This window comes from Paroedura picta, chromosome 12 (genome assembly GCF_049243985.1).
Source record: "Paroedura picta isolate Pp20150507F chromosome 12, Ppicta_v3.0, whole genome shotgun sequence".
Lineage (NCBI taxonomy): Eukaryota > Metazoa > Chordata > Lepidosauria > Squamata > Gekkonidae > Paroedura > Paroedura picta.
Window position 1 is genome coordinate 36457455 of NC_135380.1, and position 15505 is coordinate 36472959.

Below are 15505 nucleotides of genomic sequence, written 5' to 3' on the forward strand. Positions count from 1 at the left end.
ATTGAGCTTCTGAGCAAAATCAGTAAATGAACAGCAATGGTGAAAGGATGCACAAAGAAACGGGGAAATTCTTACTTGTTAGTGAGCTGACTCATCCTCTTGTTGAGGGGCCATTTATAGATAGGAAATCCATAAACACCCTCCATACAATATCATTTTCAAATATGTACAGCAACACACTGATTGTAAGCCATGACTTCTTTGGGTGGTAAAAATATACGTCTACCAAGGACAAGTCTGAACAATGTATTTTAGAGTATGCAGGAAAGAGCAGCTGACTGGCTAATGACCACTTTCCCCAGTCCAGGGAGATGCATACTTTAGGACAATAGGTTTCCCAAGAACTTCACAATGAATGTCATCAGTTTTCAGTAACTTCTCCTGCACTCATTTACCCTAATTAGGGTAATCAAGAACCATTGGCAAATATAGTTTATTTCAGGTAAAGCACATGTCTCCCAAAGTCGTTGTCTACCTTCAGACAGTCCATCAAGTTATTGTTTTGGGGGTAAATAACACTGCTTCTGGTAGCATTTTACCCTATAAACTACATAACCTGGTGCCATAGCTGTGTGTGTGTGTGCTTGGTGCCATACATATACTTTCACTTGCATGTGGGCTTCCTCTCTTTGTCCCTAAAATGTTGATTGTTTTGCTGCTGTCTCCATGGATCTCTTCACATAGTGACTAGTAATATTGCTTTCTTCAAATTTCTCTCTTCCCTCTCATCTCTATAATTTTCCTAATTTTCTTAACAAGCCTTGTGTATGTATTTGAGTGTGTTTTGTGTGCATTTAAGACCAAATAGACCGGCTGCAGGCAAGAAACTTTTAAGATTAATTATGAACTGTTATTGTGATTTTATGTATTTTACTAGAGACCAAGCCCATTGTACTTGTAAATACAATGGGCACTAGGTGTGCTTTTGGGGCTGGGGGGGAAGGCTTCCTTCTCCCCAGCCCCAAAAGCACACCTAGCGCCCATTGTATTTACAAGTACAATGGGATTTACAAGTACAACCTCTTGCAGTAGCGTGGCCTTCCCCCCGCGCCCAGAAGTGCACCCGCGGCCTCCTCGAAGGCTGGACTCTAAGGCATTGTATGATTTTGAAGTCCCATCTCCAAAATTCAAGGAATATTGGCCCCCATTGAGATTAGCAGCTCTAAGGGGAGAATCCCCGTAAACATTGGGGGGAGATCCCAGTTACCCATCTCTCTCTATGTCTCCTTTAAAAGCTAATTTTTCCATCCCCAATTAATTTAGAAGACCTTCTTTTTAGGTGACACACCTGTTTGGAAATCTTTGGAATTTTCCTAAGTTGGCAGTCCTGAGGCCTATCGTATACATTAATGGGCTCCTGGCCAGAATTTGCCCCACCCATTCCTGTTATGAGCGTAACATTGCTTCAAAGAATGACTCAAAGAAGTTGCATGGAAAGAAAAAGAAGTACTGGCAGAGCTCTTGGTGTCGGTGACAGCTAAAGAACCCTGAATTACTCGGACTTGCTTCTGTTTGGGTCTTTCTCCCATTTTTGACTTCTGCCTGACCACTGCCCTGTGATGGGGAGGAAGTAACACAATTGGCTTTCTTCATCTTTCAGAAACGCAGAGTAGAGAGATGCAAATGCTGAGGTCCTTGGTACGATAACAGGAGCGTTGAAGTCGACCTTTGACTCGCTATGGCCCCTGGCAAAAATCAAGCCGGGACAGACAAAAAAGATGAGCTGTCTTTCTCTGTCTCGTACTGCTGGAGTCAAGCCGAGGAACACTCTGCTCAACAGAGGGAAGGTAAAGTGAAAGACTTGCTGTGCCGGTTATCGGGGTGGGGAAAAACAATAAACTCAAAGGTAGAACTGAGCTAAGAGAGAGACATCTTTTTCATCACAGAATTGCTGGAGCGGGCATATGAGATTTAGAAAATGGTACATGGGGGAAAGGACCTAGAGACATTAAAGTTTTGCTTCTCTTCCCAGTAATACTAGGGGGCACTTGATGTAAGTGATGCAGAGCAGGACATCCAGGACAGAGGTGAAGCAGAACTTTACACGAAACACCGAATGAAGGCATTGACAGTTGTAGAAATTGCGTCAGATAGCTTTTAAAGGCAAATCCCAAAGCCATTATCGTGGAACCTCCCTGTCTGGTGACAGTGTACCTCTGAATATGAAAGGATTTTGGTGGTGGTGTTGGTGGTGGTGGACAGAAAAGCGGGCAAGGGACCCTGCTTTCTTCTTTGGAGCTTCCTGGGTGTATCTTGTTGGCCACTATGGGAAACAGGACACTGGTGGAGCCTAGGCAAGATTCAGTAGGACTCTTCTGATGATCTTCTGACTTTGTGCTTATTTTATACATGATTTACGCTTTGCTATAGTTTCTTTGAGTCAAGTGGCAGATTACAATAGGACATTTTCTTTTAAAAAATGTCCTATTGTAATCTGCCACTTGACTCAAAGCAACTATAGCAAAGCGTAAACCCGGTATAATTGCATGGAGATATGTAGCCAGGCAAATGTGATACTTTGGCATGAAGAACTGAGAAGAGATGTTCTACCAAATGATACATGGTTTATGCCATTTACATTCTACCTTCCCTGTTTTCTGAAATAGTGCTCGAGGCAGCTTACAAATTATTATTGTTATATGTTATCATAATTATAATAATTACAATATTATTATTGTACCTAGATTTATTGCCCGCCATTCCCAGTGGCTCATGGTGTTACATTGAATAATAATAAGAAGAGTTGGTTCTTATATGCCGCTTTTCCCTACCCGAAGGAGGCTCAAAGCGGCTTACATTCGCCTTCCCATTCCTCTCCTCTCCTCTAAATATTAACAAGCAATAAAGAGATGGTCAGATCACAATGATGAAGTCATGGTATAAAATAAAATAGCAGCCATGGTAGACACCAAAAACAAGCTGGCAACCAAGCAAAAACAAAACTCTGTAGGAAAAGCCCTTCAAAGAAGGAGGGAGCCAAGGCAGAAGTTGCTTTTCCTGCTGGATCAGGGATGGGCATAACTGAAATAATAGCTCCAACATGGTTTAGGCCAGGGGTAGTCAACCTGTGGTCCTCCAGATGTCCATGGACTACAATTCCCATGAGCCCCTGCCAGCAATTTCTGGCAGGGGCTCACGGGAATTGTAGTCCATGGACATCTGGAGGACCACAGGTTTGACTACCCCTGGTCTAGGCATAGCAAGTGCTACATAATGCTATTCTCTTGGTGTACCTTGATTCATCTTTGGTTAGCAAATATTTTTGTGGGGAGCCATCTGAGAATTGACTGGGGGTGGTAGTTTTCCTTATTCCTAGGGTTGCCCCCAACCTTGCAACTGAACTCTGGGAGACAGAGCTCAGTTCACCTGGAGAAAGCATCTGCTTTGAAAGGTGGACTCTATGGTATTGTACCCCATTGAAGCCCTTCCCCTCCCCAACCCTGCCCTCCTCCAGCACCAACCCTAATGTCTCCAGGTATTTCCCAACCCAGAGGTGGCAACCCTATCTGTCTCCCACCCCCAAAGTTCTCTGCTTGCAAGCACTGAAGCTACATTAGCTCTTCTGATTCTTCTCACACTACATTAAAAAAAAAAATCTCAGAGAATTTGTGACAAAAAATGAGAGTCTTTTGAAGCTTTTCCTGAGATAACTTTTAAAAGACAGGAGAGATCAGCTTCTCCTCCTCACCCCCGCCATTCCTGATCCAATCCGATCCGATCAGATCGGATCAGAATACCTTGATTGGCATAAGCAAAATCAACATACAAGAACTATTAAGCATTTAAGGTGAGATGGTTTCCATAAAACATTAACTTAGACAAAACATTGGGTCCTTGTCACATAACATAACATTTAACCAGTGTTTCTCGTCCGCACAAGGACATTTCAGTTTCTTCAGTTACTTAGCTGGATGATGATGAAGCTGTGCAAATGTGGGACGTTCCAGAAGTACGTGACATTGCACCCATGGGAACAGAGTCTCTCAGAGAAAGGGATTTGCAAGAATCTACATTGTGTTTGAAGTAGAGTCTGGTTTTTCTTCATCCCTGACAGTCAGCTCCTTCAGAGCAAATTTACCCTTTCAAAAATGTGCAGGAGCCTCCAGTTGGTAAAAGCTGTCTGTAACTGGCCTGGATTATTCTGAGTATGCTCAGCACCGTCTTTTCTTGATAGGATTATTGAGATTTGTAATTTTCTGTCCTCCCCCCCCCCCCAAGTGCATTGGTGGCTACTGTAAACCAGACCAGAGTTCAAGGTTAGAGTTTCTAAACTGTGGGAGTTTACAGTTTGGGAAGTATCTTTGAGTAGACTGGATTTGGTTCAAGCGTCTCAATGGCCTGAGGGGTTTAGTGATTGGAGATGGATCATTGGCATCCCTTGTCTCCCTCTTGAGCCATCAAGCTTTGTCAGTGTTCTCAGGCTGGCCTCTTTTGCCTAGGGTTGCAGGATCCAGATTGGGAAACTCCTGGAGATTTGGGCGTGGAGCCTGGGAAAGATAAGGACTGCAGTGGGGAACTGGAGAGGAGCAGTAATTCCAGGGGATCCCTACTTTTACCTTACTTTACATTACAAGGTTATCAAAATGGGGAAGAGAAACAAACTGGATAATCCCACCCACTTACATAACTCTGAACTCCTTGGAAGAAAGATGACAAGGAATGCATGGAGGACAAGAGAAGGAATGACCAGTATAATACAAAGCCCTGTTCAGGAACCAGTGGGCCAACTGAACTAATCACCATGATAACTATCAGCTTTTTTTCTTGCTGGTTTCCATCCCTGGATCATCAAATCCTCTATCTACATTGGGTGATGAGATATTGAATATTTCTGTTATCTTGATGCCAAGTCTCCTTTACTGGCCCTTTCCAGAACTTCTCAATGGTCAAGTCCTCATGGTCCTGTCTGCTCACAAGGCTGGCTCACCTGCCCGTTTTGATATGAATCTTTGTGCAGCAAGACTGAAGAGCTTGGGAATCCAGGTGAGGTTCCACGCCTCAGCTTTTATTGTAATGCCATTTGACGCAATGCCCTATGCTTATCTAGCCTCTGTGCATGTAGAAATCGGGATCAACCAGACTGGTGTGCATAAGCAGTCATTTTGTGTGGACTGATGGCTTCTAGAGGTGCAACCTCTTCACTCTCACTGGCCAGCATCCAAAACTAAGTGACTTCTATGTGTTAATAGGCACCCAAACTGGATGTTGGTAATTGAATCGAGCACAGGAAGATCCAATACAAAGCCATCTCTTTTATAAACAGCACTCACATGCGTACCCATCAGATCCAGGAGTCTGATCCACTTAAAGTGACTTTGAGATCGATTCCACATGAGGAATTTGCCCCTGGATAGCCTCTCATTGCTCATGGGTTTTTGTGCTTCCACATGACATCGGCAGCAAGCCAGAGCTCTCCAGTGGGTGGCACAAGTTTTCATCCAGTTTGCTCAGTGATGAGGGAAATCGCAAAATTCCGATTTCCTTCTTCTTATTGCGTTGCAAATCAGGGCACAAACAGAAGCAAGCCTGTCTGGAGGGAGACATACTTTAGTCTTGCACCTAACCTCCCCTCTCAATTTCCTGATAAAAAAAATTAGATCAAAAAAATTTTTTTTGATGCAGCGGTCTGTGTAGTTACAGGTCCTCAAAGTGACGCGACCTCATTTGTAATAAAATGTTCTATTCAGTGTGCAAGATAATATTGGGATCAGACAGCTAAAACACATTGCTGTTTATGTTTTCTGGTGGTGGGGTATGAACAGGGAAAGAGGGGGGGGGACATGTGATGCAGCTGCCCTTTCCCTATTAGCTTGGCATCCGTGCTCTTTGTTTTAAACCTTTATTGTTAACACACAATTGTTGGGGTCCAGTTACCATGGCCAGCCTATCACAAATCTAACCAAACATAGAGACCATTATACAAAGAATCCCAAAAAGGAATCTAAGGAAATGTTTTATTGTTATGATGTGATCCTGAAGCAATTGTGGCATTTCTCCATAGCAATGCAAAAGTTTTTTAAAAAAATTAATGCAAAAGTGTGTGGTTTTTAAAATTAATTTTGGGATTTGGGGAGGGAAGGAAATCTGAGTCCCAAAACAACTGCTGTGAAGGGATTGGTGGCTTTCATTGACAACCAAGGAGCGGGGGGAGAATTGCAGGTTGTCCATGCTTCCTGCTTTTCTGCCACCTTGTCAGGAGGCGAAAAGCTGAGATAAGGCAGTGGGATAACACAGGAGGAGTCTCCCATCAAGAAACATGCGGTATCCTATTGTGTGTTTGCAAACAGGAGGTGGCGAGCATTTTATGCCTCCGTGCGGAATCGGTCTGAGACTAGATTGTTGTTGTTGTTATGTGCGAAGTCGTGTCCGACCCATCGCGACCCCATGGACAATGACTGAGAGACTAGATATCCACTGAGACTAGATATCCACTGCTAAAGATAATGCATTGCTTACTGCTGTTTTTGTGAAAGTACCAGATGGCCTTTGTTTTGCACTGACCTAGCTGAGTGGCATTTGAGCAGTTACGTTAGACTCAATCTTACTGGCTTGTTCGTTTGCTCTCACTTTAGTCCCCTCGTTGCTTTAGCCTGCCTCCCATGTGATTTTTGCTTACACAAGTCCCACAAGCTCCAACACAGCTCCAACACCTAAGCAGAAAGAATGCACCTCTTGCTATCTTTGTCATCTGAGTGTCCAATGCTAGTGAGGCATGGAACAGCATACCCCGGTTGTGAACTTACTTCTTCAGGGAGTGTGCAACCCCATCTAATGGAGGTGGAATATCCGTTCCTGCATCATCTTTGCCCTCAGCTCAAGCCCCTCCAGTTTGTCTGGATTTAATTGCAATTACTTTGTTCACTCTCGTCTCATCCTGCTGAGCCACCCTTCTCTGGTTAAACTGGTCCGTAGCATCCCTGACTCCTGATGGAGAGGAGAGATAGCGGAGGTGTCATCAACATAGGGGTGAAAGATCCTTTCAAGTCATCAGATGAGCTCTCCGGGTGGTTTCCTGTAGATATTAAATGGCAGACACAGGCACATTGCAAAAGAAGAAGAGCTGATTTGTTATACCCCACTTTTCACCACCCAAAGGAGTCCCAAAACACTTTCTCTTCCTCTCCTCACAATAGACACCTTGAGAGGTAGGAGGGGCTGAAAGAGCTCTAAGAGAACTGATCTGCAAGAAACAACTCTAACTGTGACTGGCCCAAAGTCACCCAGCTGGCTGGAGGAGGAGTAGGGAATCAAACCTGCTTCTCCAGATTAGAGTCTTTAACCAGTCCCTCAGGCTGGGTCTCACACTGGAAAGATATTTAACTCTTGTATTGCTTCCCAAACAGATGACAACTGACCAGTGGAGAACTTTAGTCCAATATGCAGTTCTGGAACCAGCAGTGAAAAAGTACATGTTCTACAACTCCAGAGCATTTGGGATAGCAGTTGCTGTGGTAAGGATAATCGTGCAACAGTGAGGGAGGGGGGAGAATCACAAGATGTCATAGTCCCATTGTATACGGCACTGGTCAGACCACACCTGGAGTACTGTGTGCAGTTCTGGAGGCCTCACTTCAAGAAGGACGTAGATAAAATTGAAATGGTACAGAGGAGAGCGACGAAGATGATCTGGGGCCAAGGGACCAAGCCCTATGAAGATACGTTGAGGGACTTGGGAATGTTCAGCCTGGAGAAAAGGAGGTTGAGAGGGGACATAATAGATCTCTTTAAGTATTTGAAAGGTTGTCACTTGGAGGAGGGCACGATGCTGTTTCCGTTGGCTGCAGAGGAGAGGACATGCAGTAATGGGTTTAAACTACAAGTAGGCTAGATATATAGGCTAGATATTAGGAAAAGATTTTTTTTCACAGTCAGAGTAGTTCAGCAGTGGAATAGGCTGCCTAAGGAGGTGGTGAGCCCCCCCCCTCACTGGCAGTCTTCAAGCAAAGGTTGGATACACACTTTTCTTGGATGCTTTAGGATGCTTAGGGCTGATCCTGCGTAAAGCAGGGGGTTGGACTAGATGGCCTCTGTGGCCCCTTCCAACTCTATGATTCTAGGATTTGGATGTGTTTTTCTGAGCTCCAAAATAACTCTGAAGTCTTTTGGAGCAACCCTCTGCTCCCGCTGATTGCCAGCATCCTCCCAGCAAAGAACTGCCAACTAGGGTTGGGCACTTTGGCTCTGCGCCAGCGTGTGTGCGCCAACCAGCGCACCAGCACCTGTGCCTCCCCCCCCCCATACTGTGACGCTGGCTGCTTCGGGCACCAAAGTGCCCAACCCTTCTGCCATCCTGATGAATCTGACCCAAGTCCATTGAACTCAGAAACCTTTGGAAGTGGGCCAAGAACCGATAGCTCAATGGGGTACGGAGCATGGAATTTGGACCAGGAAGACCTGGGCCCTAGTTCTTGCTTGCCATAAAGTCTCCTCCGGAATTGTAGTCCAGCTCCATTCACTGTGCTGTATCTACCTCATGGCATTTTTTTTTAGGATATTGAGACTGCGGCTCCAGGGGACATCACATCATCTGCAAGGCACGCAGAAGGTCCCTGTTTTAACCCCAGGGATCTCCAGTTATAAAGGGTCGGGAGAGAGGCATGGTGGGAGACAGGGGAGAAGATAGAGTAGCCAGATCTAGGTTGGCAAAATCTTCATGATTTTGGGATGGCACCTGGGAAGCACGGGGACCTCGGTGTTGTCGAGCCCATTCTCCAAAGCATCCATTTTCTTCAAGGGGAATGATCTCTGTAGTTTGGAGATGAGCTGCAAGTCCAGGGGATCCCCTGCTCCCCCCTGAAGCCTGGCATCCCTAGAAATAGGTCCTGTGAAAGGTCTCCACCTGGAGAGCCACTGCTTATCAAGGCAGAGAATACTGTCCATGACAGAGTTAGGTTTCTGATGGGGTAAACCGCCTGACCGACACCGTGAGCTCATTGGACAAGGGGAAGAAATTCCATCTAAACATCAGGAAGAAGTTCCTGGCAGGGCGGTTTCTCAGTGGAACAGGCTTCCTTGGGAGGTGGTAGGTTCCCCATCTTTGGAAATTTTTAAACACAGGCTTGATAGCCATCTGACAGAGAGGCTGATTCTGTGAAGGCTCAAGGGAGTGGCAGGTGACAGTGGATGAGCGATAGGGATATGAGTCTCCTACATAGTGCAGGGAGTTGGACTAGATGACCCATGAGGACCCTTCCAACTTTATTGTTCTATGATTCTAGGTTGTTCTCACTGACTCTGCATGCTGCTTGTTGTGCTGTGTGCTGTAATTAAGGTCTAAATCCAGAGGCCTGATTGCTAGAAATGGCTCCCAGAGCTCCCTTATGCTACTGCCCCTTGTCTGAATGAACTAAGGGGTTTGGGTGATAGCAGGGAATCCTGATGGGCAGGGTGCTGGGCCAAACCAGATCCCCACAAGGCTGGCCTTCTCTCCAGAGGATTGGGCTCTGATTGTGAATGGCTGCCAGAGAAACCAAACCTTGGATCATTATTTATGATTTTATTTATCACCTGTAATGTAGCCAGGGGATTGGAGGATTATCTGGCAGCCATGCAAGGGATGTTGGGAGGTGGTTTGCCATTCCCTGCCTCTATGGCATGACCCCTGGTGTTCATTGGAGGGACTACCACCCAAATACTCTGAGGTCTCCGGATCAAATACTAACCATCCTTCCAAGGTCGGCTTGCTGGGGGGTAAACGGTAATGGCACTGGCAAACCACCCCGTATTGAGTCTGCCATGAAAATGCTAGAGGGCGTCACCCCAAGGGTCAGACATGACTCGGTGCTTGCACAGGGGATACCTTTACCTTTATAAATTCTATGTGCTCTTCAGGGAGGGGTGGCCTAGAAATCAAATAAATTAAACCAATAAATGAATGTCCCGAATACACCAAAACAAATAGCACTTCACTTTGCCAGTATCATCTTGGCCAAGTAAAGGTCCCGTGTTTATTGTCCATTCTTCTTTGTTATCATACATTTTTGGCCAGTCTTTCATACTTCCTCTGGGTCCTTTTTTTGCAGGTTATCTATGTGACTCTCTGGATAAATCTTTATTCCATTCTGCAAATCTATTCCTTAGGACAGAGCTGGAAAATCAGCATCTTGGTTACCTTAGCGGCTCTTATGGCTGCCTTGGTCATCAGGTTCATCATTCATCAGCAGCAGGGAAAGGTAAGACAAATGGGGTGTGGTTGGCAACTGGGCCAGGCTTGATAGGTTACCTGGGCTGATTCTGCACTGACTTTGTTTTTTCTGTTATGGATCCTGCTGAATTCAGATCGATTTGAACTCATGTCTTCCTCTATTGCCCCCCCCCCAACAGAAAGTGTTCTGCACTCGACTGGGGAAGCTCAGGATGGGGGTGAGGAGAAGACAAGCGTAACAGAAGCCTCTTTCTTTTCTTGAAGGAGGGGGAGGGGAGAGGATTGGAGACAGCAATGCACCCCCTTCTCCAGACTACTTAACTCTCCAGGAGAGACATTTCTGGCTCTTGGCCTGCTGTCTGGAGAGTAGCCCAGTCACAAAGAAACAGAAGCCGTTCTTGGATTGTGCAGGACCTCCCTGGGGGACGAAAAGATTTTGAGCATCAGTTGGCTGAGCTCAAGACAAGCTAGTAACTTCCCCCCACCAAAACCATCCTGTCTAATTCATGGAATCTCAAGAGTCATGCAAAAAAACTCCAATTCTGTTTTATTATATCACGAATTTACAAATGAGACCACCCCTATAATGTAGGCCAGTCATTTCCCCCATATCACAGGGAAGGTTGAAGGAGCTCTTCCACCAAGCTTTTGTTTGGGGCCAGTGATGTAATAAAATCTGCAGCCCTCCTCTACAAAAACATTGACTGATGCCTAGTCTGGAGACTTATGTGCAGTGCATATCTGCGGGCTGCTATTGCTTGAGGCTGCTAATTTATTACTTATGTTTTTGTTTTGTTTTGTTCTGTTAATGTTATACTGTTTTTAATTTACTCTTAATTTTAACCCACTTTGTGCGCCATCCTGAGCCGTTTTGGGAGGATGGTATAGAAATTCAATGAAGAATAATAATGATAAATTAATAAAAGAAGAGGGAGAGACAGCAGGGAGAGCCCTTTTTAAGTCTGAGCTCACAGCATAAGCAGAATTCAAACCCCGGACATCCCGATCCATAACTCACAATGTTATACTAACCTGGAACTCCATTTTGTCTGAAGCATGCGATAACAATGCTAGCAGCCCTCCCCATTTCCCCTTTGCGTGAGAGTCCAGTGGCTCAGACACGTTCACATCTCCTCGCTTTCCTTGTGCACCAGATGAATACGAACACAGACATGAGGCTGGTGGCTGCCAATGAAGTTTTCATGAAGCATGAATTGCTGGTGGGAGTGACTGTCAAATTGGACCAGCTTCACAGCATCCCACAGGTACAGTTTTGTGTGTGTGTGTCGAACAGCTTCCATCTAACTCTGGGGTATCCTTTTTACTAATGTCACCCTAGCCGAGAGATGGCACTGGGTCAGGGCTTCCTGGAGTTTAGATTCTTTATAATGAAAATGTCTCAGGGACTGCTGGGAGTTCCTTGAGTGGAGCTGCCAGGGAGCTGTTTTTCTTTTAATGCAGTTGTCCGATGGGCAAGAGATCAGTTCTGATTGGGACGCCTGGGTGCTGGTGATGGGAAGTGCTGTAAAGTGATAGCTGACTTCTGGCAATCCTGTAGGGCAGGGGTAGTCAGCCTGTGGTCCTCCAGATGTTCATGGACTACAATTCCCACGAGCCCCTGCCAGCATTTGCTGGCAGGGGCTCATGGGAATTGTAGTCCATGAACATCTGGAGGACCACAGGTTGACTACCCCTGCTGTAGGGCAGGGGTGGCCAAACTGTGGCTTGCCAGATGTCCATGGGCTACAATTCCCATGAGCCCCTGACAGTGTAGTCCATGGATATCTGGAGCTCCACAGTTTGGCCACTCCTGCTGTAGGGTTTTCAAGGCAAGAGATATCCAGAGGTGGCTCACAATTGCCTGCTTCTGCGGAGCAACCCTGGGCTTTCTTGGTGGTCTTCCATTCAAATATTAACCGGGGTGACCTTGCTTAGTTTCTGAGAGCTGATGAGATCAGGCTAGCCTGGGCCATCCTGGTCATGCCACCCAGGTCCTCCACATGAAGCCAGCTGGGCTAGTCATAGTTCTCTGAGAGCTGTTCTCACAGAAGAGATTTCTTAGAGCTTTCTCAGCCCCACCTCCTTCACAGGGTGCATGTTGTGGGGAGAGGAAGGGAAAAGTGGCTGTAAGCTATTTTGGGACTCCTTTGCGTAGTGAAAAGTGGGGTATAAAAAAACAGCTCTTCTTCTCATGGTTCTGATCTGAATCAGATCCCTGTATGCATACTAACCACATATTATATATGGTAAAAAAAACAATGGTGACAGATTCATGGACTTCCCAGGATCTTGTCTGGTTTGGCCCAGATAGCAGTGGACACTGTTGAGGTCTTAGAAAAATGGTGTGTGTGTGTGTGTGTGTGTGTGTGATTTACCAGGGTTGGTTACTGAAAACCCAAGACTGTCCCTGATAAGCAGGTGTGTATATTCATAGCCCCATTCCATGATGGAGTATGCCGGTTCAAAATGGATCCCAATGGATTGCCCAGGCTGCTAGGAGGAAAGCAGGTTCTGATTGCTGCTGGTTTCTCAGATTTCACCTGGCCTTGACCTTCCAAGCAGACATTCCAAGCATATGGTTGCCAGCTCTGGGTTGGGCAATACCTGGAGATTTGAAGTAGAAGTCAGAAGTGGGTGGAATTTGGGGGTGGGGAGGGGTCTCAGTGGCAAATAATGCTATGGAGTCCACCCTGCAGCCATTTTCTCCAGGGGACCTATGACTTCAGTGTGAATATGAGCTATATTTCCAGGGAATCCCAGGTCCCACCTGAGGACTAGCATCCTTATCCCAGCATAAAGGATTATGGCATATTTCTTTCCATTCAATGAAAGCTGAGAATCTTGGGGGACTGGATTCTGTGCCCAGTTTCTAGTTTTGGTGCTTGGGAATTATGATTATGTCATGCACACAGTTCCCTCTATCTGTCTGGAGCCATAAGAAAAACATGTTTTGTCCTGTTTCCCATGTTCCTCAGCTGTGGTTTGTACATTTCAACGTGGAGCCATGTCTTCAGACTTTAGAGGAGTCAATTACAGAAATGAAGAGGAACCAGGAGGTGAGTCATGGCTTGGGCATGTCTCTGGGGTGGTCCCCAAAGTAAGGATTCTTCAAAATTCTCCTCAGACAAATTTCTGGCCTGATTGTGGTGCCCCAGTTACCTCCAAAGTAGAATTCTCACATGTGAATCCTCTGCAGTTCCTGAGCACAGCTTGTACGCAATGCACAATTTCTCTGAATTCCATCATAATGAATGACTTTTCTGCTGGTCTGTAGTACTCATGTGCAAAATATGCATTAATACTGCACTGCAAAAACAAAAAAAAAGTAGTCTTGATGCACTGGAAAAGTTAGTCAGAGAACAAACCAGGAGAGTAGTGATTTTACATTTGGTTTTGTGCCGGTCTCAAGACTTAGCAGGAGATGTAGAGCTTGTTAAATGAATTGGGAACAGGAATCACAACGCTACTGAGTTCAGCATTCAGGTCAATGGAAAGTTACTCCTAAAGTCCCAAGTGCTCACATTCTCTTTCAAAAGATAGGACTTTACAAAAACAAGAGGAATAGGAAAAAGGGAAATACAAGAGAGTCAAATCCCTAGAGGCTGCTTGGAAATTTAAAACCACACTAATTGTAGCCCAAGTAAAATGCATTCAGCAGGTTAAGAGAGGCACTGCTTAGTCTAAAAGAAGGCCTGAGTGGTTAACGACACAAGTCAAGGAAGCTATAAAAAGTAGAGGCTTCTTTTAAAGAGTGGAAGGTCTGCCCTAAGGAAAAGAACAGGAAGGACCACAGGCTGTGGCAAAAGAAATTTAAGTTTATAATTAGACATATAAAACCAGATCTTGAGGAGCAGGTTGTCTTGAAAAAGAATCAAGAGAAAAAAATAAACATTAAACAAATATATCCAGAGCAGGAAGCCACCTAAGGAAGCAATGGGGCCTTTGGACAACAAAGGGATTAAGGGAAGATGAGGAGATGGCAGAGAAGCTCCATGACTTTAGGCTGATCCTGCATTGAGCAGTGGGTTGGATTGGAGTACTTGTATGGCCCCCTCCAACTCTAGGATTCTATGAATTTTTTGCTTCTGTGTTCTGATCCAGAATCTATAATGGCACCACATTTCTTTTGTTGCTGTGTGCTCTGAGAACCCATTTGTACTTGTGTATATTGAAGTGGAAGTGTTGCCATTGTGTAATGCTATATATTTCTCATTATTCACGACGTCGTACACAATCAGCAACACTCCTGCAACACTCCCGCAAAAATGGCTTCGTCGTAGCGCTTTTCGGGGAATCCACAAAAGTGGATTCCCCCTTAAAAAACCACTAGACTCTTGAGAACAACCTGCAACACATCCGGAAAAGACATGTGCGTTCACAATGTAGCGATAGAAAGGATGTCCCTCCCTAATCTCTCACACCCGCACTTCCGGTGTCGTGATAGCCATTCCCCCCCCCCTTAAACCAGCAAAAGCAACGAATAAGCATTGCTTCTTTGGCTGAAATCACTCCACAAGCAAGTGTCTGTACCATTTCCAAGCACAATACAGCCCACCCACCCCCTCCACCCGCCTTCGACACTGCCCATAATTTCAGGCAGGAATAGCAAGAGGGGCGGATTTTTTTTCTTTAAGAACGTGCAAACGATTAAGCGCCAGCTCCTATGCCAGCAGAAAATGTCTCTCTGTTACATGGAAGTAATGAATATGCATTGCTACTGGTGTTTTCAAGTTTTTAAAAAAGAGTTCTTAAAGGTAAACAAAAACACAACAGTTAATTAGCTGGAACTTTTACTACCCGAAGAAGTCACGGCTTACAATCTTATAGTTAATTAGCTGTTCTGGTTGATTGACGGCCAGGGGCAGGAGGAAGCACCGAAAAATATCGCCTCCTCTGTTGCGATTTCGGCAAGACCGGAAACTTGTGCATTAGGAGAACAGCGCTAGTGGGAGAGCCTTGTTTTCAATAGAAAGGGCTGTGTGCATTACCGCGACGTGCCGCTTTTGCCTACAGCGCATTTCAATAGCGCTCAGACTTAGCAACATTGTCCTTTGTGCGTAATTGCCCTGACAAAACACCTCAACAAAGCAACTGTGGTGTGATGATAGGCACGATTTCATCACAATTCTTTTTGTGTGGTGTCTTGCTAAGAACTAGGAGGATTTATTGCATTAATTCCAAAGCCAATGCTTTGCATCAGTTCCTTTTGTTGATTTGCATGCTTTCCCTACTGCTATATTATAAGACACATGTGCTCATTGATAAAGCATTACGAAATAATACTCTTGATGTGATTGTTAAATATGATTGCATATGATTTTTATTGTGTGCATTGTTTTACAAAGGTTGGGAAATTCCTGA

General features: G+C 45.2%; 1 protein-coding gene across 8 annotated transcripts in view; it reads left to right on the top strand.

Moving 5' to 3' along the window:
* Positions 1-15505, top strand: part of TMEM268 (transmembrane protein 268) — a 47362-nt gene that overhangs the window by 26652 nt on the left and 5205 nt on the right. For 7 of the 8 annotated variants that reach the window (XM_077304957.1, XM_077304958.1, XM_077304959.1 and 4 more), the window contains 6 exons: positions 1601-1787; positions 4874-4983; positions 7344-7451; positions 10023-10172; positions 11299-11409; positions 13120-13200. In XM_077304957.1, coding sequence (XP_077161072.1) covers positions 1679-1787; positions 4874-4983; positions 7344-7451; positions 10023-10172; positions 11299-11409; positions 13120-13200 — 669 coding nt within the window. In that variant the 5' untranslated portion in view covers positions 1601-1678. The remainder of the gene's footprint in view (positions 1-1600; positions 1788-4873; positions 4984-7343; positions 7452-10022; positions 10173-11298; positions 11410-13119; positions 13201-15505) is intronic. The other variant, XM_077304963.1, reaches the window with a different exon arrangement.